The sequence below is a fragment of the Trichoderma harzianum genome (genome assembly GCF_003025095.1).
Source record: "Trichoderma harzianum CBS 226.95 unplaced genomic scaffold M431scaffold_4, whole genome shotgun sequence".
NCBI classification, from domain to species: Eukaryota; Fungi; Ascomycota; class Sordariomycetes; order Hypocreales; family Hypocreaceae; genus Trichoderma; species Trichoderma harzianum.
In genome coordinates this window covers 322,987-347,316 of record NW_020209252.1, presented here as the reverse complement: position 1 = coordinate 347,316, position 24,330 = coordinate 322,987, and the positions used below count along the sequence as shown (strand labels likewise).

The 24,330-nt window shown below is 50.7% G+C and overlaps 10 protein-coding genes and 1 non-coding gene across 11 annotated transcripts; 5 read left to right on the top strand and 6 right to left on the bottom strand.

Annotated features, from left to right (window-relative positions):
* Positions 1-1,278: 1,278 nt before the first annotated feature.
* Positions 1,279-4,768, bottom strand: M431DRAFT_15029 (hypothetical protein). The gene is made up of 4 exons (XM_024912813.1): positions 4,314-4,768; positions 3,959-4,252; positions 3,787-3,896; positions 1,279-3,731 (listed from the first exon to the last, which is right to left on the bottom strand). The coding sequence occupies exons 1-4, from the start codon at positions 4,455-4,457 to the stop codon at positions 1,628-1,630; spliced, it is 2,652 nt and encodes an 883-aa protein (XP_024776001.1). The 5' UTR covers positions 4,458-4,768; the 3' UTR covers positions 1,279-1,627.
* Positions 4,769-5,835: 1,067 nt separating this feature from the next.
* M431DRAFT_492777 (hypothetical protein) lies at positions 5,836-6,376 on the bottom strand (the record flags this gene model as incomplete). Its single annotated transcript, XM_024917040.1, has 2 exons — positions 5,836-6,203; positions 6,277-6,376. 2 exons carry the CDS (start codon positions 6,374-6,376, stop codon positions 5,836-5,838), a joined length of 468 nt encoding a protein of 155 aa, XP_024776000.1.
* Positions 6,377-7,139: 763 nt separating this feature from the next.
* M431DRAFT_372884 (hypothetical protein) lies at positions 7,140-7,930 on the bottom strand. The gene has a single exon (XM_024914655.1). It carries the CDS (start codon positions 7,641-7,643, stop codon positions 7,197-7,199), a length of 447 nt encoding a protein of 148 aa, XP_024775999.1. The 5' UTR covers positions 7,644-7,930; the 3' UTR covers positions 7,140-7,196.
* M431DRAFT_3509 (hypothetical protein) lies at positions 7,683-8,295 on the top strand (the record flags this gene model as incomplete). Its single annotated transcript, XM_024914478.1, has 3 exons — positions 7,683-7,863; positions 7,941-8,174; positions 8,267-8,295. The coding sequence occupies 3 exons, from the start codon at positions 7,683-7,685 to the stop codon at positions 8,293-8,295; spliced, it is 444 nt and encodes a 147-aa protein (XP_024775998.1).
* A 1,306-nt stretch (positions 8,296-9,601) lies between these two features.
* On the top strand, positions 9,602-11,845 carry M431DRAFT_480024 (hypothetical protein; the record flags this gene model as incomplete). Its single annotated transcript, XM_024915828.1, has 3 exons — positions 9,602-10,333; positions 10,405-11,510; positions 11,572-11,845. The coding sequence occupies 3 exons, from the start codon at positions 9,602-9,604 to the stop codon at positions 11,843-11,845; spliced, it is 2,112 nt and encodes a 703-aa protein (XP_024775997.1).
* A 217-nt stretch (positions 11,846-12,062) lies between these two features.
* M431DRAFT_t64 lies at positions 12,063-12,156 on the bottom strand. The gene has a single exon. It is a non-coding gene; the product is annotated as a tRNA-Phe (tRNA).
* Positions 12,157-12,347: 191 nt separating this feature from the next.
* Positions 12,348-13,356, top strand: M431DRAFT_138396 (hypothetical protein). The gene is made up of 2 exons (XM_024912574.1): positions 12,348-12,922; positions 12,989-13,356. The coding sequence occupies exons 1-2, from the start codon at positions 12,538-12,540 to the stop codon at positions 13,258-13,260; spliced, it is 657 nt and encodes a 218-aa protein (XP_024775996.1). The 5' UTR covers positions 12,348-12,537; the 3' UTR covers positions 13,261-13,356.
* A 2,428-nt stretch (positions 13,357-15,784) lies between these two features.
* M431DRAFT_372815 (hypothetical protein) lies at positions 15,785-16,558 on the bottom strand. Its single transcript, XM_024914654.1, has one exon. It carries the CDS (start codon positions 16,296-16,298, stop codon positions 15,903-15,905), a length of 396 nt encoding a protein of 131 aa, XP_024775995.1. The 5' UTR covers positions 16,299-16,558; the 3' UTR covers positions 15,785-15,902.
* A 1,479-nt stretch (positions 16,559-18,037) lies between these two features.
* Positions 18,038-20,428, top strand: M431DRAFT_492773 (hypothetical protein; the record flags this gene model as incomplete). The annotated part of the gene is made up of 2 exons (XM_024917039.1): positions 18,038-18,390; positions 18,643-20,428. 2 exons carry the CDS (start codon positions 18,038-18,040, stop codon positions 20,426-20,428), a joined length of 2,139 nt encoding a protein of 712 aa, XP_024775994.1.
* An 889-nt stretch (positions 20,429-21,317) lies between these two features.
* On the top strand, positions 21,318-23,360 carry M431DRAFT_111130 (hypothetical protein; the record flags this gene model as incomplete). The annotated part of the gene is made up of 3 exons (XM_024911788.1): positions 21,318-22,513; positions 22,588-22,891; positions 22,950-23,360. Exons 1-3 carry the CDS (start codon positions 21,477-21,479, stop codon positions 23,358-23,360), a joined length of 1,752 nt encoding a protein of 583 aa, XP_024775993.1. The 5' UTR covers positions 21,318-21,476.
* Positions 23,361-23,501: 141 nt separating this feature from the next.
* On the bottom strand, positions 23,502-24,329 carry M431DRAFT_79939 (hypothetical protein; the record flags this gene model as incomplete). Its single annotated transcript, XM_024922880.1, has 1 exon — positions 23,502-24,329. One exon carries the CDS (start codon positions 24,327-24,329, stop codon positions 23,502-23,504), a length of 828 nt encoding a protein of 275 aa, XP_024775992.1.
* Between the last annotated feature and the right edge of the window lies 1 nt (position 24,330).

Sequence of the window (24,330 nt, the reverse complement as noted above, 5' to 3'; positions counted from 1 at the left end):
ATATGTAGGCTTGCATTGATGCAATGTATGGGATTCATAGTGATCATATATACATGGTAGTGAGGAAAAGGGTTGAATGATAGAAACCATTCTGCAGCTGAGAAATTCCCCCTTTGTTTGTTCATGAGCCATCACCGAGTATACCACGATAGGAGTCGTTAATCTTTCTTCAAGTCGTCATGCGTATTATTGTTATTACTCTTTCAAAGAGCTCAAGTCATCGAATCGCAATAAGCGATATCCCCTACGACAGTCGATCAGTTACCTTCATCTCGTCCATATCCCAACACCAAATCCACATACCCAAAAAACAAGAACACCAGTACTAATCAGTCACTTCATCACCGTTGTAGATTCACGTATCCCCTCTTCAAACGAATTCTCTCATCAACCAACAAGCGTAACCTCTTCATCACGCCCGTCCTATTCGGCCTCGCAAAGTCTTCCCTAGGCTGTGCTGTATTCTGGACAGACGTGCTCCTATTTGACGTGGAGAGTCTTCGCTTGACGGATGACGAGAACGGGAGAGTCGTTACGAAGTCGTTGTATTCGTCTACGTTGTGGATCGGGACGATGAATCCCGGGTATGACAATCCGATCATACTGCCTGTCTGTTGGTTGATATTGACGTTTTCTTGAATTTCTCTTTAGGATATGATAACGCTGTGAATTCCTTCGCTCTATTCAAACGAACTGGGTTCTTGAATGCCATATAAGTATAAGTGGAAGAGAGAGAAATCAGCAAGATGGCCTTGGAACATGTCAGAAAAGACATAGTCTCCATTCCGGCATGCCATTCCAAGCCATCGACAACGCCTCATCTAGCTAAGCATCACCCAGCTGACAGACCCAACCCCATCAACATAGCAAAGTATAACCCTCGTCCATGGCATAGCTTATAAACAAAGGGTTGCTTGTACTGAGGGTGTATTCCTTGTCCATTGAGTCTCAAGGAGGGCTCTTGTTTTCGTGTCGTCACAATATATAAATGCATTTATTTTATAGTAGAATGTAATGAATACTGCTCCGTCATTAACTCGTGACAATGAATGGCATGAAAGCTTGTCAATCAGCCGTCTTGGAACCATCAGCCGCCACGCGCTAAATCCAGCCATAGGTATGCAACAGTATCATTCCAAAAGCTAGAGTCGTGAGACTCTCCAACACGCAAAGAGAACAAACCAATGCAAGGAGAAAAGAGCTACTGAGTTAGCTGGTGTTTGATAGACACAAATGCGGCAACATCATCTCACAGAAGCAAGCACAGAAGATAATCGTCTTCCTAGAGCATACAGCGGTCAAACATCGTGCTGTATTCGACTGACTAAAATCACATGTAAAGCCAACAGGGTGAACCATCGTCAGCATTGAAAATGCCCCCTCACTGCAGCTATACATCGCAGCTAATCTCCCACTGTCACCGATTCGAGCCCCAATTAGACCTGTTTCTAACGCCCAATTCTAATCCCAAATGCAAAAAGCCAAGACTCAATCGTCATATCATCCTTTGTGCCCATGATGTATCCATTTGCCAAATCAGAAAGAGAAAAAAAGAAGAACAAAACTCCTCCCATGATTCCATGCACGCCATCATATACAACGCATCACACATTGACTCGGGCTTCCGTTAGCTGGTTTCGTCCACCTCCAACCCTTCTAGAACTTTAATAGCTCTTGTGCCCTCCATCTCGAATCGGTTGACCAAAGACTCGCATTCGAACTTGAGCTTCTTCTCTGCCTCGGCTGCGTTAAAGTAAATCCATTCTTCCACAGTCATCCGTCTTTCCGGACTGGTCAATTCCTTTCCTCGTTTCAAAAAACGATCTACCTCATTCTCCTTGCCCGGACTTTCGAGCGGCGTCTCAAATATCGCCTCCAGACTCGCCGTTACCCATGGCGTTGTGCTTCGAACACCGGCCATAACGTTGCGCTTCGAAGGTGATCCATGGGTGGGAGTTGACGCCTTGGGAGCCAGCACAAGGCGCTTGGCAGCGGTGAGATTGGAGGGCGGCTGGTTCTCTGCGTCTGATGACTGAGGAGATTGCGAAGGCGACAGAACCGCCTGCCTAGCCGAAGGTACGGGCGACAAAAGTTTGGACGGAGTACCAGGCAACGCTGCCAGGGACCCAGCCGCTCCCCTAGGAGAGAAAATGGCTCGGACTGGCGACTGCCTAGGCAATCGCATAGGTTCCTCCACTGATTCCTGAGCTTCGACAAAGTCATCTTCGACTTCCGTCTCTACAGGTTCCACGGGTATCGCTTCGACCAATTTCTTAGCCGGTCTTCCGCGTCCACGCTTCCCAGGCGCAAGAGACTCTTTGCTCTTCTCAACAGCCGCGATATCGCGAGGACCGTGTAACATCGAAGTGGTTTTAGACGGCCGTCCCCTACGTTTTGGTGCCGGGGCAGGCGCAGCCAAGATGTCTTCATCCGACCCCGTTGACTCTAGTGACAGCAATGACGCATTTGAGGGTCGAACACGAGCTCGCTTTATGGGGGCATCAGCAGGAGGGGCATCACCAGTCTCAGCGGACAATAGAGATGCTAATGACAACCTAGACGGAGGTCGACCCGGTCCGCGCTTAATCGATTGTTGTGACGACTCAGCAACATCAAGAGTGGCAGATTCATCTTGCGATCCGAGCGAGGCCCTTGGCCGTCCACGCCCTCGCTTTCCAGCAGCAGTGCTGCCCGCACTAATGCCAGCCGATCCCACTCCCTCTTCTTCCTGCTGTGACTCTGGGAATTCGGACTCAGTCTCTTGTTGGACCTTTTGGGCCTTGACTTGTTTTGCCCCTTTTTGCACACCAGCTTTGCGACCTCTTTTAGGTTTCGGGGGCTGCTCTGCTTCGTCAACCTCCATCTCAGCCTGTAAGGCTTTAAGCTCGTCATCAAGCTCATCCTCAGCGGGTTCGGGCACCGCCGGATCAAACATGGCATACTCAGGCGACCTTGGCTTTGCGGGTCGAAAAGCCTCATTCTCCGAGTCTGTCACAGTTCTATTTGCTTTAACCTTGTTTCGTAACAAGTCAGAATCGTATGAAATCTCCTCATCGTCGGTGAATTGTCGATCCAGGTCAGCCTCCAGCTCACGTTCAATCTCATCATCGTCTGGAATCCCCCCGCGAGCCCGTAAGGACGCCATGGATGCATGCGAGATCAACTTCGGGGCGCCCTTACGACCCCTCTTGGAAGGAGGCTGCGCTGCATTCTTTTTGTAGGAAGCCCTAGAGATGTCGGTCGCCTCGGAGTCGTATTCGTGAACACCATCAATGCTACCAACGCTAGGGGTTCGTGACGCTCGTTTTTTCGATATGGGCCCGTCTGTTGAACTCAGTACCGGGTCTTCCACTGCGTCGCTCGGTCTCTTCTTGCCGCGCCTAGCCTTTGGGCGCTGTGTTTCTTCCTCCATCTGGCTACTCTGGTCCAGCTCAGACTGTTCATCTTTCTGGATCTTCTTTCTACCAGCCTTTGCCGCGGCCCCCTTCTTTGCTCTGGGTTTTTTCATGTCCAGTTGTGAAGCCGAAGACGCAGTTGTAAGAACACTGTCTTCAGGTCCTATGCTCACATCACTAGCATTTGAAATGTCGGCGGCGGCTGTCCCATAAGACTGAACAGATGATGCCGAGTTGCGCGATGCTTTTCCACGTCCAGAGCCTTTTCCCAGCGCCCTATATTGGCTAATTAGGGAGAAAAAAGGACAATCAGGGGACCGATTGTAATGTTCATCTCTAGATGACAGTTAGTCAGTCTGTACGGGCCAGGAGACAGATAGTCAAGTCTCACAAAGGTTTGTCACCCTGCTCCCATCCATCAAGTGCCAGTTGACAGTATGTACACGTAGCCATGTCGTCTGATTCTTCGGTCGGGGTGTACTTCCACCCAGCATCCACCAGCTGGTAAGATGTCAGCATGATATTTCAGTTCCTAGGTTTCATCTTCTAGAGCGGCAACAAACCTGCTTAGTCTTGCACTTCCATCCCTTTTTGTTTTCGTGAGGCCATCGGTCCGCAAAAGTCGCTCTACGTGCTTCAATCATCTCGGGGTCGTTGGGATCCTCTCGTCCGTAGTCGCCAATGTCAACCTCAATGGCAGCAACTATTGCCCAGCCGCAATGGGGGGCATGTTTGACGTGCTCGTATATCGGGTCATCGCCTGCTTCCCATCCATCGAGTCCCTTTCCGCATAGAAAACAAACAGTGTTATCTGGGCTATCAGGGCTTGGTCTAAACACAAACCCGGCCCTGGCAAGCTACAGAGGAGGTCAGCACGTCTCCCATCGATGCGCTACCTAATAATAATAGGGTGCGTACGCTTGCGATAGAAATCTGCTTATGGGGCCAATTGAGGGCCTTGGCTGCTCGGCCACCAGTTGTTGATCCGCGCTTCCTGGTGGCTTTCTGAAAGGAAGCCAGGCGGGCTTCGTAGGTAAAATACTGATCAAATTCTGTGGCCATGTTGAGGATCGCCTCAGGCGTAGGCGAGGGATAGCAGCTGGAAGCTTGTTGTTGTATACTCGTATTTGGTTCTGTGTCGGAATGGCGTGAACAAGAGACAACGCAGGCACGAAGGGCGCAAAGCTCTTAACCGACTATCAGAGGCACAAGAGCAGCATCTCAGGAAGTGCCAACTGGGTGTATATCGGCGGTTTGCGAGACGTGATTGCGAGGTATTCGTACTTTGTTGAGACCTGATAGAGGTGGGATATCGAGGTTTCGGCTTCGATTGGGGGAGTCGAGTCGAGATTGGGCCTGCAAGAATGGACAGCAGCTGAGACAACAGTTGATTGTTTGTTTGACGCTGCATCGTGACGTGGGTCCGCGAGCGCGTTTGTTTACTTCCATCGCAGGGGTGGGGCGCGGCTTCAGCCACTGAACTTACAGCGCTTGGCTCCCTGGAAGCCCCTGGAAGCGCCACGCTAGGGAGGGCTGGCATTGTAATTTGCAATCCATGGATCATTGACCAGATAATAGGAGCTTGGTTGTAATAAGTTGGATATACAACTGAACTTACATTACAATTGGCCACAGCTCCTTTTCTCAACTTTCATTTTCAAAGTCCATCATAAGGTAAACGGTAGGTTGGATGGTGACCAAGGGCTGAGGATGCTGTAGTCGCAGAATGGCAGAGCCCGATAGTAGTAGAGCGCAAAGGCATTGTTCTCGGTCTTCTTTAGTATGATGAGATGGATACGATGGTACTAATGTAGTTTATATAGAAGCATAAGATATATAGAATGGAGTAACTTGATATATAGATTATCCAAGGTATAACAGAGAATCTTGAACTGAGCCGCCATCGTCCATAAGAGATGGGGGATAGAGGATGTACTTACGTTGGCTTTCCGGAGGTCTTCATTTAAAACGTACGCCGTGGCATTGGATCTATTTACATAACGTCGCTTTGTCTGGCCTTCTACCCAAGTATCTACTACAATTTTTCATACCAATTGCTATATCTCAATCTCCATGCCATCTTTATATGGAATGTCATTCACACGGCCCATATACCACCCAACGATTTTATTTAGGCGCCCTCTTTCTCCAATTATAATGTGTTCTATTTATAGAGAGCTTTTATACAGCCAACAGGTGCAATGCTGGATTGCATCTGGTGCATTCATATGCAAATAGGTGGTTGTTCATAAGCTGAACAGATGAGCCGTCTCTTGAATTGAAGTCATCACCTCTGTAATCTCATTCGGTCTAATCTCATTCAGCCAAACAGGTGCACGCTAGGGTGAGTCCGATAACGGGCATAATGACCACAGATAGTATTTCAATTGAGAAGACCTCTGTCGGTTTGGCCGTCCAATAGCAGCAATTCAGAGCTACACTACAACTTTCCAGCATCCTTCAAAGCTTTTCCACCATCAACAAGGACGCACCAGCCCTCAGAGCCCCGGCCTCCATCTCCGTAGACAACAGCCTCAAAAGTTCCGTCAGCCAGAGCGAAATCCAGAACATCCTTGTCAAAAGTGCCGGGTTGCAGCCAGACTGCAGGAATACCAACGCTCTTGGCTTCCTTGAGGACATTGATGGTGATGCCGGGGTGAGTGATGATGGAGACAGACGTTTCCGTTGGCTTCGGTAGTGACTTCACATCTGGCAATGTAGGATAATCCTCGTCATTCACCGTGACAGTCTTGGACGCTGGGTTGATGGGAGTGACGGGCAGATCATGATTCAGATACCAGGCATGAACTATTAAAGAAAACGACCGAATTAGTGAGATGCTCTGATATCAAAGGGCATGAAGGAGGGGCTTGTGTTGAACCTTTGTGACCAAATTTGGCGGGGTTGGAGCTAGCTCCCACAACCGCAAAGAAGGGAGATGAGAAGAAGCGCTTGGCCGTGGCCTCGGTGACTGCAGCCATGGTTCCTGTAATTGTGTGATTTGTGAGAGGAGAGGTATTTACTTGTGAGATAATTCGTTTGAGAGGGATTGAGTATTCTTTATGAGGATATTTCTAAGCACCGGAGCCGGCTAGCTGACGTGATTAATCACAGGAAGTCCTCATCGGTTGATTGTCGGAACATGTTGAGGTTATCTCAGGATGGCACTTCAAGGTAACATTTGACGGATGAACGGCATAGACATAGATAACAACTGGTTGAGATTGTAATTATTTGTCATGATCGGACAGAGTAGCAACTAGATGAATACTTTGCTGCCGAATCGAGAAGATGGGGAAACCCTCGAGATGACATAGTGAGCTATAGGGTAGGCGGCCTACAGAGTCCAAGGAGGCCAACCCGTCAGTGTAAACAGAGTTGGCGACAGATCATTACAGTAAGGTTATTGCTCATACACAATATTCAGCTGCAGGCAAATACCCAACAATAAGGCAGACTGTATATCTGCAATGCCCTGTGTAATTCTTATGACCTTATTATCATCTATAGATACTAACAATCCTTGGTGTGATGCTCGCTCTTGTGTTTTGGAAACTGCAGCACTCTACGATAGGCAGTGAGACGGAGGCTGTTTGAAAACCCCGGTCCTGCTCTATTCTTGGTGAACAGCGGCAATACTACTCCAGACTACTCCGTAGAAGATGCATAATCAGAACCGTAGCGTTGTTATGGGGCGCAATGCACGGCATAAACCACGGCAGCAAATCATCCATCCTTATGCCGCCTAATTATACAGACCGCCTCCACGACAAGCGACAGGTCGATTGGCTGCGATGCCGACTATTGACTCGTTGCCCCGTCAGGACCAGGCAAGGGGACCCAGTGGGGCATCAATGTCAGGAGACGCAGACCTCTTGTTGTCATTTTCAACTTTGCATCATTGTTGAGTCTGAAAGACATCATTAACGACGGTTTTGGAACACGCGTGCTGAACCGACTTTGCGACAGCGACACAGAGACAGTCCCATCTGACAAAGCAAAAGCTAAGACACCAATCACAATGGTGAGTTGCCCCAGCACCGCTCGATGTAAACAAAGCCGGCTCGAGTTCGTCTGGTGCTGGCGCCGCACATGATTCGCCAGCACCTGTTGCTTCCCGTTTTGCGCGCAACTCGAAAGCCAAAATATCCCAAAACAAATCGCTTGTCCCCCATTTCTCCTGCGAAAAGAAGCTGCACCACCCGGTCGCATTCGAGAGACTTGCGCTTCAGCCCGGCATTTGCACATTTTCAGAAACGAAACGAGGAAGAAACAAAGATAAAAAACATGGCTTCTAATCAGTTTGATTCCCAGGCCTCGACCAACTACAAGGAGGCTTTTGCCCTGTTCGACAAGCGCGGCAACGGTCGCTGTGCCGTCGACTCCCTGGGCGACCTGCTGCGAGCATGCGGCCAGAACCCCACGCTGGCCGAGATCCAGGAGCTGGAGAAGGGCCTTGGAGGCGAATGTAGGTTTCGCATATCCTCCCGTTCTCGTTTTGTCGATAATGCGCAGCCGTGCTGACTCTTGCCCCCCTTGGTACAGTTGATTTCGAGACCTTCCAGCGCATCCTGAACCGACCCGGCGGATTCCGCGACCCTGGCGAGCCCGAAGAATATTGCCGTGGCTTCCAAGTCTTTGATAAAGACATGACGGGTTTTATCGGCGTCGGCCAGCTCAAGTACATCCTGACCAACCTGGGCGAGAAGATGACGGAGGAGGAGGTCGACGAGCTGCTCAAGGCTGTGGACACCAGCTCTGGCCAGATCAACTACACAGGTACAACCTCACCGGCATGGCTTTTTTTGCCTGCACTTGTCTCCCCATATATCACATCTAGGTTGCTGACCGTGCGCTTGTTTTCTCCGCAGATCTTGTCCGAACTATCCTCGCCAACTAAGATTCCCCTTGTACGAAGAACCTAACCCCCGGTGGCATCTAAGTGCATCTGCGAACGGGATGGCGTTGCTATGTGTTTGTTTTGATTATGGCAGTGAAATTGGGCACGCTTGGGATTGATGAATTTTTCTTTTGTACGGGATGGCCGTAGACTTTGTTTGCTACCAGTGGAATATGAATATGTGTTGGTACTTGGAGTGCACAATGAAATGAGTCGACCAAACACCTCTTGAATCGGAATATTTTACTTGATGTGAGGGTGACTACTACCTTGATAGGCAGTAGTAAATTGTTCCATGCCCATATAAAGTATCAAAGACGTAGGTAGCTACTGTATCTTGCAATTAGGTTGTAAATCAACCTTGTTATAACCGTTAAATTGGCATCTAATTTTCCGATTGCATGGCTGATTAACCTGTCTTCAACCCCCCTTTGCATGCGGAGCAACCCCGCGATGCGGTTGGGCTTAGCGGCTCACCACCTGCCGGATAGAGTCACTCCAAAGTGCAAATACCGGAGCTTAAGGTATTGACATGTGGTAGTGCTGCCCAAACTGAATTTATTGCCCACGCCAGTAAACTGCCTTGACTGCATACGAGTACAATAGGTGGCAATAGCATTACTTGCTGCTTTGGACCGACTTGGCATTTCTTCAGTACAAATCCGGCGTTCTCGGCGCCGTTGAAGAAGCTACTAAGCGGCCTAGCTTAGCATTAATGATGCCTTTTGTAAAGTCTAATAGCTATTATGAGAACAGCCTCTGCCCCATGGGAGGCGAGAGGCGGCTGAAGCCAGCAGCCATTTATCCGCACTAAATAAACAATGCAATACGAGTACAACACAATACTACAGTAGTATAACAATGTAATAAATCAATCTTCACAATTAACGTTTTCCATCTGGGCTCCCAATTCACACTGTTCGACCCAAAGCCGCGTTCTGCCGCGTCAAACTGTCTCGTCTCTGGGCATCACTCTACCTACCCCTCACCAGCACTCAATTTCCGCCCTTCTGGTAGGCTGAAGCAACATCACGCTGTCATACGTCCTGCAGTCCAAGCGGGCCAATTTGGGTCAGAACCTCCGGCCAAGCTTGTACTTCGTACGTAAGGACAGCCCGTCATCGAGCTGGAGCGACCTCGTGCCATAAAGCCCCTCCTTCTCCTCCTCTCCCTCCTCGTGCTCCTTCTCGCCGCAACCCTGGCTTCCCAACGAGCTCTTCTGCGCCTCAACTCTCTTGCGAGTCACGTACGGCTGCAAGGAATAGCCCGTCTTCCGTCATATCGTCGCTTCTTGACCACCAGCAGCATGGCTCCCGAGCAATTTCGAAACCCGCCGCAGCGGCCGCCGGTCTTTACAGCTACGGCTGAATCCATCCTGGCCGATGCGAAGAAGAGCACTGACCAGAGCAAGAGCGTTTTGGATCAAATCGTTGCCAGCGTGACTCCCGAGACTGCCACCTTCGACAACACTCTGAAGCCCATCCTCATTGATGGCAACGATTCCTCAGGCCCCCAGAACATCCTGACCTTTTATCAACATGTATCGACCAACGAGTCCCTCCGTGAAGCTTCCACCAAGGCGGAAGAGCTCTTGAACGATTTCTATATTGAAGCAAAGATGCGAGAAGATGTGTTCAAGCTGGTGGACGCGGCCTATGCCACTCGAGAGTCTCAAAACTTGGACAAAGAGTCGCTCCATATCCTAGAGAAGGAACGCCAAAAGTACATCCGCAACGGCTTGCTTCTTCCACCTGGGGAGAAGAGGGAACGCTTCAAGGAGATCCAGAAGCGCCTGAGTCAACTCTGCATCCAGGGCAAGAAGAATCTCAACGAGGAAAAGGGTGGAGTCTGGTTTACTCCCCAGGAGCTCGAGGGAGTGCCCAAGGATGATATTGATGTCGACACGCTCGAAAAGGGAACCGGCGAAAACGAAGGAAAAGTGAAGGTCACATTCAAATACAACCACTTTACCCCCTTGAGCAAGTATGCTATACATGAAAATACCAGACGCAGATATATGATTGCGGATTCCAACAAGGTATGAATCCAGCCCACTGGGGTTCTCTCTCCAAGCAATATCATAATCTTTGGCTGACACGGAATATCTAGGTAAACAACAATGTCGAAATCTTCAAGGAGATTATGGTGCTTCGAGATGAAGCTGCTCGACTTTTAGGCTACCCGAACCATGCAAGCGTCCGGATTGAGGAGAAGATGGCCAAGTCGCCGACCCGCGTCAACGAGTTCTTGGGCGACTTGAGAACTCGCTTGGCCCCTGGAGGTGAGAAGGAAGTCCAGAAACTCACAGAATACAAGAAGCGAGACTATGAAGAGCGCGGCATCCCCTTTGATGGCAACTTTTATATGTGGGACGCCGGTTACTATACGAGAATCATGAAAGAAAAGGAGTACAGCGTAGACGAGGTCGCAATCTCACAGTACTACCCAGCAGAATCAACATTTGCTGGCATGCTGAAGATTTTTGAAGAAATCTTTGGCTTCGTCTTTGTTGAGCTCGGCCCGGAGGATCGCGCGCGACTGAGCCCCAGTGGAAAAGCTGAAGACATTTCCTGGCATGAAGATGTCATCATTTACAGCGTCTGGGATGAGCCCGCTAAGGGCGGTGAGTTCTGTGGCTACCTATACCTTGATCTCTTCCCTAGAGACAACAAGTACGGACACTATGCAAACTTTGGAATCGAGCCCGGCTTCCTCACGGTGGATGGAAAGAGAAGCTACCCTTCAACCTCCCTGGTGTGCAATTTTAGCAAGCCTACCGCGACCAAGCCGTCGCTGCTCAAGCATCATGAAGTCGTCACCTTCTTCCACGAGCTTGGCCACGGCATCCATGACCTTGCTGGCCGATCTCGTTTTAGCTATACCCATGGCACTGCCACCGTGGCTGATTTCGTCGAAGCACCCTCTCAAATGCTTGAGAACTGGTGCTGGACGCCAAGTGTATTGAAATCGCTGTCGAAGCACTGGGAGACTGGAGAAAGCATCCCCGACGAGCTTGTAGAGAAGCTGGTAAAGACCAAGCATCTCAATTCTGCAATCGGCGCGCTGTCTCAGCTCGTTATCGGAACTTTTGACATGACCGTTCATGGCCCGAAGTCCAATGAGGAAGCTAAAGATATACACTATGGCAGGCTCTGGAACCAGCTCCGTCACGATATCTCGGGCATCAAGGGCCCGGAGGATGCCGGTGAAACTATGTATGACCTCCCCATTTCTCCATTCCACCTGATTGTGTCGCTCGTTACTAACATGTGCTAGTGAATGGGGCAACCGATATGCCACCATCGGTCATTTCCTCGGCGGTTACGATGCCGGCTACTATGGCTACCTCTATTCTGAAGTCTTCTCGTTGGACATGTTCCATTCTTTCTTCAAGAAGAACCCGATGGATGGTAAGGAAGGCCGACGATACCGCCACACCGTGCTGGAACGCGGCGGCAGCATCGAAGAGATGGAGTTTTTGAAGGAGTTTTTGGGCAGAGAGCCTAGCACCGAGGCGTTTTACGAAGAGTTGGGCATTTCTGCCAAATAAGTGTTGGCACCAGTATAGCTGGTTGGTACTCGAATCATACATACCAGTACAAAAAAGAACCATGACAGACACATACATTAGCAACTCAAGGGGAACCAAAAAGTAGTATATCATTCATTCTAAATACATAGAATAGATGACTCCTCCACTAACTCGCTTGACTGATTTTATTTGCCGTGACTCTTCGGCTTGATAGAGTGCCAAAAAGACAAAAAATTGCGACCTGTGTGGATCGAACACACGACCTTCAGATATCAGGTGATTGAAGTTGGAACTTCAGTCTGACGCTCTCCCAGCTGAGCTAAGGTCGCAATCCATTGGTTGAAAGAACAGCGGGATTTTTCGCATTATACAGGCTATGACTATGACTCTGATTGTGGGAAGATGGCTTGGGATCGTGGGGGTTGAAAAGAGTGGAGATCTGGAAAGAGGCGTATTTTGGTGGGGCAGATGCAGCTCTGCCAATCAGGTGGATCATGAGTACGTATCTTTTTTTGTTGATTGGATGAAGAAGTTTCCACATGTTGCAGACAGCGTGGGTGGGCATGTGAGTCCAAGTTGTGATATTTGTGTTTGTGTATACGATGTTTTGTCTATGGAGAGGCTGAGACGAGCGTTGAAATGAATCAATGAACGATTTGATGAATGCATTGATGACATAAATCCGCCAAAAATAGAAAACTACAACTGCAATGTCACTTATACTCTGCACGCCGTCCGAAACCGATGTCTCGGCGGTATCGACGGTGCACCTGCGGGCCATGGACGAGAACCTCCTTACGCACGCACAGTTCCCGAGCCCGGAGGGTCTTGAGTTTTTTCACGGCTGGCTGGAGAGGAACACGCTGGAGCATTTAAGAGATGGGGACAAGGGGGTGCTGGTTGCGAAGGATGGGGAGACGGGGGAGGTGGTGAGTTTTGTCAAGTGGCTTGTTCATAGGCCTGGTGAAGGAGGACAGGAGCAGGTCGAGGAGGAGGAGTGGCCGGATGTTGCGAGGGCGGAGTATTTGGATCCGTATGCGAAGTTGACGGAGAGGGTGAGGGATAGGGCTGTTGGAGAGGAGGCGGCGTATTATCGTGAGTTTGTCTTTTTCACTGATTGTCATTGGATTTGATCGGCTGCTAACAATATGGAAATGATAGATCCGACGTATCTATGCACGGATCCTCGCTGGGCTGGACGCGGAGCTGCATCATTGCTTCTTCGCAAGGTCCAGGAACTCGCCGCGGCAGAGGGTCTCCCTCTTGTGTTGGAAGCTACGATGAATGCAGTTACGTTTTACCAAAAGATGGGTTTCGAAATCAGAGATGAGCTATCGATGATGTTGCCGCCTCGAGGGTCGAGTGAGCCTACAGAATTTTATGAAGAAAGGTGCATGGTGTGGACGCCGAAGATCGGAGCGGCATCATCATGAACCGGAGTTTCGAATGTACAAGGTTATGAATGAGAAATAGAAGTGTTGATAGATATGACGGTTGCATATAGAAGCGAAAGACATTCACCTTGCGGCTTGATACATGTCTTGTCAATCCTGTGATGGAAACACCAAGCTTACACGGCCAATGGCCTAACAAAGCTGCACAGCATCTCACGAATTGCATCACGGGCGGAATCCCCACATGCACGTGGCATATAGCCTGATTTGGGGGAACTTGTCTACACGTATCGATCTTCTCCACGGGGGAATGGCATGTTCAGCTGAATGATTAGCCACCAACGTCTTAACACTGAGTCGTGGCCTCGATGCCACAGATGGGATGTGCGAGACATGGAGGGAACGGAGAATAACGATTCCGGGCTCGGGATAATTCGAAACGACCGAGTTTATTTCACGTCAAACGTGCGGTCAAGAATCAGCAGACGAGCGCGGGAGAAGCGAAATCTCGTTACGTAGTGTCATCTCATCATAGCTGCGGGCCTGCATCCCAGATCGCGTGAGGGAGGAGGAGGGGGGGGGGAACAAGCACCGAAAACAAAAAAAAAAGATGCATGCCAATGAAGAGCCAAGATGTACTTTTGTCGGACTGAATAACAGTTTTGTCTTGATCGAGTCCAGATCCTCATGCAGATGACGTCGCCTGAGTCACTTGAACAAGTTCACAAGTTCTCGACGGCCCCTCGGTTTGAGCTTTTTCGGGGCCGCGGTCGATCCAACGCTGCGTGCGGGAGGGAACTTTGCGATGGGCTTGATTGGAGCACCGGTAATGAAACAAGAAAACGGCCCGTTGCTACGTTGACTAAAGAAGGAGTTCGCGGAGACGACCGAAGAACGGACCACGGAGAAAATAGTACTAGCAATAACGGTAAAGATGTGGCGCGCGCGCGGTTCACATATTTGTTACGTGTTCTCTGCGGCCTTGAGATATTACAAGCACACAATACGAGAGGGAAAACCTGACGGTTGGCGCGGTCGTTTGGGGGAATATCATATCCCAGAGCCAAAAAGGCCGCAAAACGGGGAGTTTCGTTCGATTGTGTGGGGGGCACGTGTATTTCACGGGCAGGGGTTTGGGGCGATGAGCCGAGCTATTTTCGTTGTTCGTTTTCTGTTCCGGCCTCTCTCTCGTTTGCATGAAAGTGATGAGGAACAAAAAGGGGAACAGGGGTGGGCAAGCAAGAGCGAGTTTTCTCGTCTGATGAAGACAGATAAACTACGGCAGACGGCTGTACTCGTATATTGCAATTTGTCACTTAATTCTCGCAAATGCAACATCCGGAGCTCGGCTAACGTGCCTTGACGCCTTGCCTTGTGCCTGTACCGCCAACGGCACGAGATGTGTTGCCAGAACCACCCAATGAGGCTGAATCAAGATGTAGTGGCATATGCCGACATCTGAATGGAGATGGAGTGGTGGTGACATGCCACCTGAGATGGGCACCGGGGGGCTGAGCGCAGGCGTTGGCCATTACGTGAGAGGTATTCAAGGCCTGTCGCAGCGAGGCTTTTCCATTTGGTAATAGTACGAGCTTTACGGAGTAGTAGCAGCTTTTGTGTTTTTTTGGCCTCTTTGCTTAGCGGAACCAATGCAGTGTTGCGTTTGTTGCTTATTTTTTCCTTCTTATTGGGCTGATTTTATTTACACTACCGCCACGCATTGGCCCGATTCGGCACAGAGAGAGATCGGCTGGCAGCACCGGCAAATTTCGACGAGGCTTCACGCTGTTTGAAGGTCCTCATCATGTATCCAGCATCTAATAGTGCCGACGCCCTCTTCCCGAAGCTGCCTGTTTTGGGGCCCGTTGACAGCACGAAAACGCAATTGATCTTGCTTGACTCGAATCCGATCTCCAGTTTGGTGGAGAGAAGAGCATCCATCCATCCCAAGGGGGTAAAATGCACGGCCGGCGGTGACGTACATGCGACACGGAAATATTACTGCTAGCGCTCTTTTGGGCCGGCGCTGCGTTGTACCTTGTACGAGGCAGGGCCAAGATGCCAAGCGCAGCTTTATCTCGAGCGGTTATTAATTTTGATCCGTCACAGATAAGACAAGGTTGCAAGGCCCGATTGACTAGCAGAAACGGCGTCGGTATCGCATACCTGCGCCCGTCCCCACTTGCGACGACAGATGGGTGCATGCATTGGACCCTGATTTATTTGGGTGACTAATTAATTGGAAGAAGCATCAAGACATTTTGGAGCTGTGCTCGTGCTCGTGCTCGTGCTTCCGTGACAGCACTCGTACACGGTACCAATCATAGGCAGAGCAAATCACTGGGTGTTGCATTGCATCTCTCATCTCTTGGTATTACGGATTACTGTAGTTTTCATTTATCAGTGGCACTTCTCGGATGGACTCTCGTGAATTTCTTTTGGTAAGCATGCACGCGCGGATGGGCCCATCTCCGTTATTATGCTAGGCATACCTAGGGATAATACTCCGTGCAAGCAAGCACTAGGCTCTCGGGGAGAAAGACAGAAGCTCAGAACCTGAAACCAGGCGTTCGGAAACACGCACAAAAAGCCACCGAGACACTTTTGTGGGCTCCAGGCACGGCTCGATGTATGAGTCGGATGCTGCGAGGGAAAAGGGGATTGCTACAATATCTCACTGGTCAACGTAGTTTTAGAGCACGCGGGACTATTCTGTGATACAGAAATAGAACAGGTTGCTTCAGTGTAGGAAACGTCAGGATCAAGCCATTTGTGTTTTTCATCATGCCAAGCATTGAGGATGCTGCCGTGCCACTGGGATTCATGTGAAGCATTTTGCGTACGTACAATTTTTTCTTGGACGTCGTACTTTGTAATCGTGCGTCCTCGTACATGTGAGTCTGGAAGGCATCCAAGCATTGCACCCAATCCCACTCAGCGACGGATCCATCCCATCCAATCCAAACGAATCTAGCCTCAGCACTTGCTAGCCTCAGCACTTGTACAGAGTACGTGGGCAGACAAGGTAAGACGTTGAGTAATAGTGACCCGCCAGCAGCGCGATTAGCGAACGACATGCCAGGTACTGCGTACTTGAGCCATCATCGAAGCCATTTGCATTACATTGCATTGCATTGAATTTGCTGCTGATTGCTGTCTTGTCTTACTCGGCCGGCCGCATTTCTCAACAACTCGACGGTCAAGCCAAAATCAGCAAACAAGCCCATCATCATTCTTACGTTTGGACAGCTGCCTGGGCTCTAGAACTCTAGCCACGGGTGGTCGGTGGCGGCGCCCTTTATTGAACGAGAAAAACAGGCCCCCCTTTGCCTAATTCGCACTTCCGGACCTCGAGATCGCCAAGCAAACGCCATTTTACAAACCGCCGCGGTTGGGTTGGCTCAAGCCGAGTCCTCTCTTCTCACTAGCATCGGCGAGGGACCGGCCTAAAAGCGTCCCATCGCTTGTGTGACAATCCATCCACACTGGGTCCGTTCCGGTAAAAAGGGTAGCCCTGGTCTGGGGAAGCACATGTCATTTGTCTAATCCTCATCTTTACGTCCTTCTTCTCGCTCATTCTCACTTCTCTCACCCTCTTAACTTATCTTTTTTCCCTCAAGCTGGGCATCGGTCATTTTCGGAAGCAAGAGACACGACAAGGAACGAAAAAAAAAAAGCGAGCTGCGGCGTGGCCCATCCAGCCTCTTAGATCTCGCTCCTCTCCCGGCCTGTCCGTTCAGCTGCTGCTCTTGGCCATCTATCATCTGTCATATCCTTCGCACATAGTTCAGGCATCTGCTGATACCACCGCCACGTTTTACGTATCTTCACCGGCCCAAACTTGGCCCGATGCTCTCCAGATCCTAACTGAAATCCGCTGGATGAAGTCGATCTAGGAAGGGGACAGAAAAAAAAACATCTGCGAGGTGGTGCTTCCTCCAGCCTTATATACGGTTTACCCCCGGTACAAATGACGCCGATAACCAAAGCCTATCTCATCCTGGCCACCATCATCACCTGAACTGAAGATCCCCAAACGCGTATCTCCTCCTAGTCTGGCTGTCATCCGTTTACTTCTTGTCCCCCAATCCCATCCTGCTGCTCGAAAAAGGCCGTCCTTGGCGGGTACCAGCGACCGGGTCGTCGACCAGTCTTGCTCGTGCTCCTTATCTGCTTCGGACTAAACAAGTAGCGCCACGCCCTTTTTCAGCAACCTTATCACGGACACCCACAAAAAACATACAAGGGCCGATCTCCTACAGTTGACCAACCGTTGCTTTGGCTTTTGTCGTCCCCTTATCTCTCCGCCGTTTCCGTTATCGGGCGACCCGAGAGACGCTCGTTCTGTTCCGTTGCTCATCCAGTCCAGCATTGGATTGGACTCAAGCCTCAGCCTTTGCCGCGTTGCGTCATACCCGAGTTGCCAGGCGTGGGGAGCCTCCTTCATCCAGCCTTGGGGTAGCGAATAGCATCACTTTTGCATCTCCGGGGTGGTTCTCTTGTCACGCAGCCTCCCGCAAGCTTCTTTTTCCTTATCCCCCGCTTCCCTCAGTGGCTGCTCGTACGGCTATTATTATCTATCCAATCCATCTTGAAAGATTACGGAGTTACTAGCTGCAAGCCCTTGCTTGGAGAGGCGTTCCGTATCTGCTTGCTTTTACTTATCTCCAAGTTTACTTACCTACACGCAGCACCTAATACATACCTGCTACGGAGTATCTAGTAGATACATTTGATACCTTAGTAGTATCTATCGCTAATCTATCATACCCGCACATACTTTGACACTTCCGGGTTCATCCTAACTGGCCAAGCCATGGCCCATGACGCTCCTATCCAGCGCACGGCGCCAATCGCCATCGCTCCCAAACCTCCAAGGCCGGAGCCACTCCCACTCCCACGCCGCCAGAACAGCTCCCACAGGTTCGAGATAGGCCCCGCGAGCTTGCATGGCAGGGGATCCATCGACTCCGGCTCATTTCCTGGGGCTGCCGCTCCCCCGTGTCAGGCCTGTCGCTTCTCTGGCACCAGGTGTACCGTGGCCGAGGATGACGATGGCTGCATGCCCTGTCAGCTCAACGGCACCGAATGCTCGCTAGTGTCGCCGAGCCCTCAGACCCGTAAGAGGAAGCTTAACGGGGATTCTGCCGATGAAAGCGTCAAGAGAGGGTCAGTATTATCATTGCTCTTGTGCCTTTTGCCTTGCTTTACCTTGTCTTGCTTTACCTTGCCTTGCTTTACCTTGCCTGGCCTTGCTTAGCTTTGCCTTGTTTTTGATTTGCTTCTCCTTCTCTCTCTCCCCTCGTGCCGAATTGCCTCGCTTCGACTCGTTCCACCACATGATCCCGCCCTGTCCTGTCCCTCACAGCCAAAAGGACGTCCCACGTTGCATAACAATCTGACACATGATTGGTTTTCTAGCTCCCCCGGTATCCCCAGCCGCAGAAATCACAACTCGAGCCTCTCCAGCACCGCTGCCAGCAGCTCATTCTTGGAAGACATGGCCAATGTCGGCGGCCCCACCATGCTCAAGCGGACGCTAGGTCTCCAAGAAGATCGGTACAGCCAGTATATCGGCCCCACGACAGATTTCGAGCCCTCTCTCATCAACCTCTCTCCCTTTGACACGCATGACGAGAGCCTTCTCGCCCGCGGTACCCTCCGCAAGGTCAGCGATTCGGACACCTTTCTCATGCTGCCGGACCAGAGCACGCCCGGCTACGACCATGTAATTGAGGATCTGGACGCCATCGAGGCCATCGTGGCCCCCCATGGCCGCACACTCATCGACCTGTATTTCCGAGTCGTCCATCCCGGAATGCCCATCATCCAGAAGACCGTCTTCATGGAAAAGTATGAACGATCCTATCGCGAGTTCTCACCACCCATCCTCGCCGCCGTCTATATCCTCGCCATCAACTGGTGGGATCATCACGATGAACTATCCAAGCTTCCCCGCCCCGACGTGCGTGAATTAGAAAGACTCGTCCGCACCACCCTCGAAGATGCCATGTACCGACCGAAACTGTCGACAGTCCAAGCCGGGCTGCTTCTGTCTCAGCGACCCGAGGGCGATCAGTGGGCTCCGACTGCGCAGTTGGTTGCTATTGCTCAAGAGCTTGGCCTCCACCTGGACTGCTCGGGATGGAAAATCCCACCATGGGAAAAGGGGCTGCGAAGACGCCTGGCCTGGGCTCTGTACATGCAAGATAAATGGGGTGCTCTCGTTCACGGGAGACCCTCTCACATTTTCCCTTCCAACTGGGCCGTCCGACCGTTGCGTGCCAACGACTTTCCCGATGTCGAATGGGATGAGAACGACCAGGAGGAGCGCCAGGACATAGAAAAGGGTCGTCTTGTCTTTACACGGTTCGTGCAGCTCTCTGAGATTCTTTCCGTGATCCTCGACACCTTTTATACTCTGCAAGCCATGCAAACCGTCTCCAACGCGGGCTCTGGAGGAACACAGCTGGTCCTTTCACTGGCGAAACCTATTCAGCTTAGGCTCAAAGAGTGGTATAGCGGACTACCCACCAATATTCGGTTGGATTCGTACTCGGCAAGCAAAATGTCGGGGAGGCTGTCGTGCATTGGTTATCTTCATTTGGGATACTTTGCAACCGAAATCACCCTCCATAGACGCATCATTCGATCACTGGCATCCAACACATCGTCGGTCGACTCGTACGTGCAACACATCTGCCGCAGTGCCGCCAAGGCTCGCCTGATTTCCGCCATGGATTTTGTCAACCGACTGATGCCGAATCACATCCAGTCGTTTTGGTATTTCGCCTCTAAAACCAACTTTGCCCTCATCGGAACGTTCGGATCTTTGCTGTGGGCGACATCACCTGGCCGGGAAGAGGCAGAGTGGTATAGGCGTCGACTTGGTGAATATCGTTGGACATTGTCGGTCAGCTGCAAGCCAGGCCAGAGCAAGGGCTTGACGGAATTTGCCATGACCATGTTGGATATTTCAACCGGCCTTTTGAAGCAACTTCCGGAAAAGCCATCCATGAGTCGCTCCGGCAGCATGGCAGATTTCTCTGCCATGTCTATGCCCAGTTCATATTCTGGCGGAGTCAACATTCTGGGTAGCTTCAGCAACTTGCCCAGCACAGACGTCAGTAATGCCCAGAGCCCTCTCAGTGAATCAGAGATCAGTGACGAGGGTATGGGAGATGACGATTATGCAACACCGATGTAAAGAAGGTGGAAGAGGTGTTGCCGAATTTGCATATATACCTTCGATTTTTTCGTATTATTTCCTTTCTCTGTTTGTTTTTCTCTTTTTCCTTTCTATTCCTTCGGCTTGGAATATGCGATTTGGAAATGAATGAATGATTTTGGCATCAGTCGTGTGTGGGCACTTCTGGTATTAGTGTTGCATTTCCTCCCCACACTGACGCGATAGAGGAGTTTGATGACTTTACGTTTGATGGTTCTCTTCTTCTTACCCCGTTCTATAGTTTGCATTTTTCTTCGACTATTCTTTCGTTTTTCTCACAAGTTTATTTTGGCATAATGTCATGGGCGGAAGCCAGTAGAGGAGATACCCGCTCGGAGGCCAGCGGGGATCCGAGCGTGTTTACACAAGGCGTTTTAAGGCAAGGTGATGGAATGAATTTTGCAAAGCTAGGATGAAGCAATTGGGTTGACGAAATAGCTAGGTGACTGATAGTCTAACGATGGCATATTTTTCTTTCAATCTTATGCGAATATGGCGTGCTCACCTGTTGGGAAGATGACGTGACATTTGTGCTATTGAACCTCATCCGATGTGCTTTCAATCTGACATGCCGGGAAATGATTATTCAGAGTATTGAAGTCATTTCATAACCAGGTAATAATGCAGACGTATAATTAAGCTCAAGCTACCTGATTCTATATCTCCGAGATCTCTCGTGGGTTGCTCACGGCCCTGGTGCTTATAGCGGAGCTGCTCCATGTCCCAAATAGGTAGGGCAATGTTTGCGCCACAGTTACATGCAGTCGATGTCAGTCGATGTCCGTGCACCGCCACACCGCCAAGCACCTCCTGTTCTCCCAAGATGTTTTGCATGAGGCAGGTGGGATCAATTGAAACGTAAACCTTTGTCGGCCATTCTCAGTATTATTCGATTATTCTTCAGATGCAGGTCATCTGAAGCCGGCTTGCTTGGCATATTTCCGTCTTTTCGTTGTTTTCAGTTCTCATTCATTGTTCTTACCACCTGTCTGTAATCGAGCTTCCGTTTCTCTATATCTGGCCAAACATGGCGCGCCAAAAGAAAGCAGCTAAAGACAATGCCGCGGACACATCCATGGGATTCACGCCGGAGAGGTTTGAGCGGGAGCTGAAGGATCTGGCATCCAAGGCCAAGGATGACACGTGGAGCAACCGCGTGCTTGGCCAGGTTGTGCTCTACGTCAAGACGCTGGTGCTGCTGACCCTGCTGGGCGTATACTCGAATGCATCGCAGCTTGCACTGTCGCCCGTCTATGGCTCGATACCGGCGGCAGCATGGCATTCCAAGGCATTGATGGCTGGCTGCTTCATCGGCTGGGCGGGTAACCTGGCGTTTCGCCAGGTGCTCCCCATATCGACGGAGAAGCTTCTTCCCTTGGTGGCGCTTTATGTGCCTGTGATGCAGTGCTTCTTGTACCGGTTTAGTCAGACTTTGGGGGCTAATTATGGACCTCTTGTTACGGAGGGAGTCACTTTAGTCCCGATGGCGATTCTAACGGCTGCTTCTGTTGCAGACAATTTGGAGGGTGTGGATCTGAGCTCGGTGCCCAAGGTCCTAGCAGATGCTGTCCCTGGCGTTGGATCTTGGGGAACGTTTAAGCTGATAGAGCACATCGCTGAGATGCTCCTGCGAAAACACGTTGGGACAGTGTTTTGGTACACGAGGGTGGGCATGGAGATCCTTCTGGCTGGATCGTACACGGTGTTTGCACCCTCCAAGTATCTTGCCCTTGCAATCCCGGCATTGGTGCATACAGCCATGTTCAATCCTCACGTGGATACACCAACTGCAATGGCGTTGTTGAATACCACCATGTTGGCTGACAACTGGATGATTCTGGACAGGCGGGAGTCTGTTACAGGATACATATCGGTGGTTGAGCAGACGCGGAGCAAGATGCGAGTCTTGCGAGCTGATCATAGCCTGTTGGGAGGCGATTGGGCGGAATGGCGTGGCAATCAAGTAACGGAGCCCATCTACGCCATCTTTGTTATGCTAGAAGCAGTGCGTCTAGTTGAGAGAGAGGTGCCGGTTGCGGATGCTGATGCTAAGGCACTGGTCATGTAAGTGTCGCTTCACCTATCTTCTCTATCTCCGGTAATAAGGTTCACTCACTGAGACTTACATTTATGGCTAGTGGTATGGGTATTGGTACTGCGCCGTCTGCACTCGTGTCTCATGGAATTGAGACCACAGTCGTGGAGATTGACCCTGTTGTCTACGAATTCGCTCAAAAGTATTTCCAGCTCAGAGAGAACCACCCGGCGGTTATCGAAGACGCGGTCAAGTATACCAACAGAGCCGCCAACGAAACCCAGGATGTCTATGACTACATTGTTCATGATGTCTTTACGGGAGGCGTAGAGCCTGTTGATTTATTCACGTTTGAATTCTTCCAAAATCTCTACACTCTGCTGAAGCCCGATGGAGTCATTGCTATTGTGCGTATCTTCTGCTGTATCCTTTCTGAACACATGAGTTGGCTAACCCAGACAATAGAACTACGCGGGCGATCTAAGGTCGCCAACTCCCAAAGCCATCGTGCGGACCATACTGCAAAACTTTCCAACTTGCCGTATCTTTCGGGAGAATCTACCTGACGACAAAGCTATTGCTGAGACGGGTTCCGACTTTACGAACATGGTCATCTTTTGTCGCAAAGCCGCCGGAGCACTGACGTTTCGGAACCCGGTGAAAGAAGATTACCTTAACAGTCCTTCCAGGCAGAATTTCTTGACACCTCAAAATGAAGTCCTACCCGGAGATGTGTTTTCCAATGGCAAAGACGAGGAGGGTTTTTTGTTCAGAAACGGGACAGACAAGGTCAAGGAAGGACAGTATGCTAACGCAGCTGGCCACTGGGCGGTCATGAGGAGCGGCCTTCCGGCTACCTTTTGGGAAAGGTGGTAGATATGAGTTTCATCTTTGAATATTTCGCTGTAAACCTTTGTTCTCTTCGCATCTCTGTTAAAAATTCCCCATCTTGTCTTCTCAATACCTCGCATGTAATATAGACATAAAATTCCAGCAAACTCCGAGCCCGTTTTTGATCTATTTCTTAATAGCCGACAGAACATACTCTTTATTCTCATTGTTATAGTCTTTGATGAAATCAGTTACGTTGGCCGGAACCTCGACCTTGTTGTAAGTCGTCGACACTGGCTCTCCAAGGCTAGAGAAGACAGGCACCACGCCCGTCCAGACGGAATTCTGAGCCTCCTCGTTCTGCAAGTCGTGCTTGTCGTCGGAGACGCCGCCGTCGCGGAATTTGGCGCTGCCGGAGGTGATCTTGACCTTGAGGATGCTGGTGCTCTGCATCTCGGCCTTTGTGGGGGGCTGGCGGGAGGTCTTCCAGCGGTCGGGGACGACGCCGTTTGTGATGAGCTCCATGGCGTAGGTCTTTTCGGCTTCGTCTTCGACGAGGGTGGCGTAGCCGAAGAGGACGACGGAGCGGTAGTTGTAGGAGTGGTTGAAGGCGGATGTGGCGAGGATGAGGGCGTCGACGTGGGAGGCTGCGACGCAGACGGGGAGGCCTTGTTCTTGCTGCTGCTGCTGCTGCTGCTGCTGTTGGTCGTCACCCTCGGGTTTGTCCTTGTTGGTAGCACGAGCGACGTTCATCATACGGGAGGAGACGTAGCCGTGGAGGTAGAGGTCCAGGGGGTCGCCGAGGTCCGCGCTGGGGCGGTCGAAGGAGCCCATGTGGCCGATCATGGGGAGGGTGGCGGGGAAGGGGGAGTCTGGGGGGTTGAAGGAGACGTCGAGGAGCTGGGAGGAGTTGATGAGCTTGTGGATGGTTTCGAGGGCGTAGATTGCGCGCTCGTTATGGCGGCGGACGGTGTTGTCCTTTGTTCTGGGGTATTCTAGCGTGTGGCGGCCCATG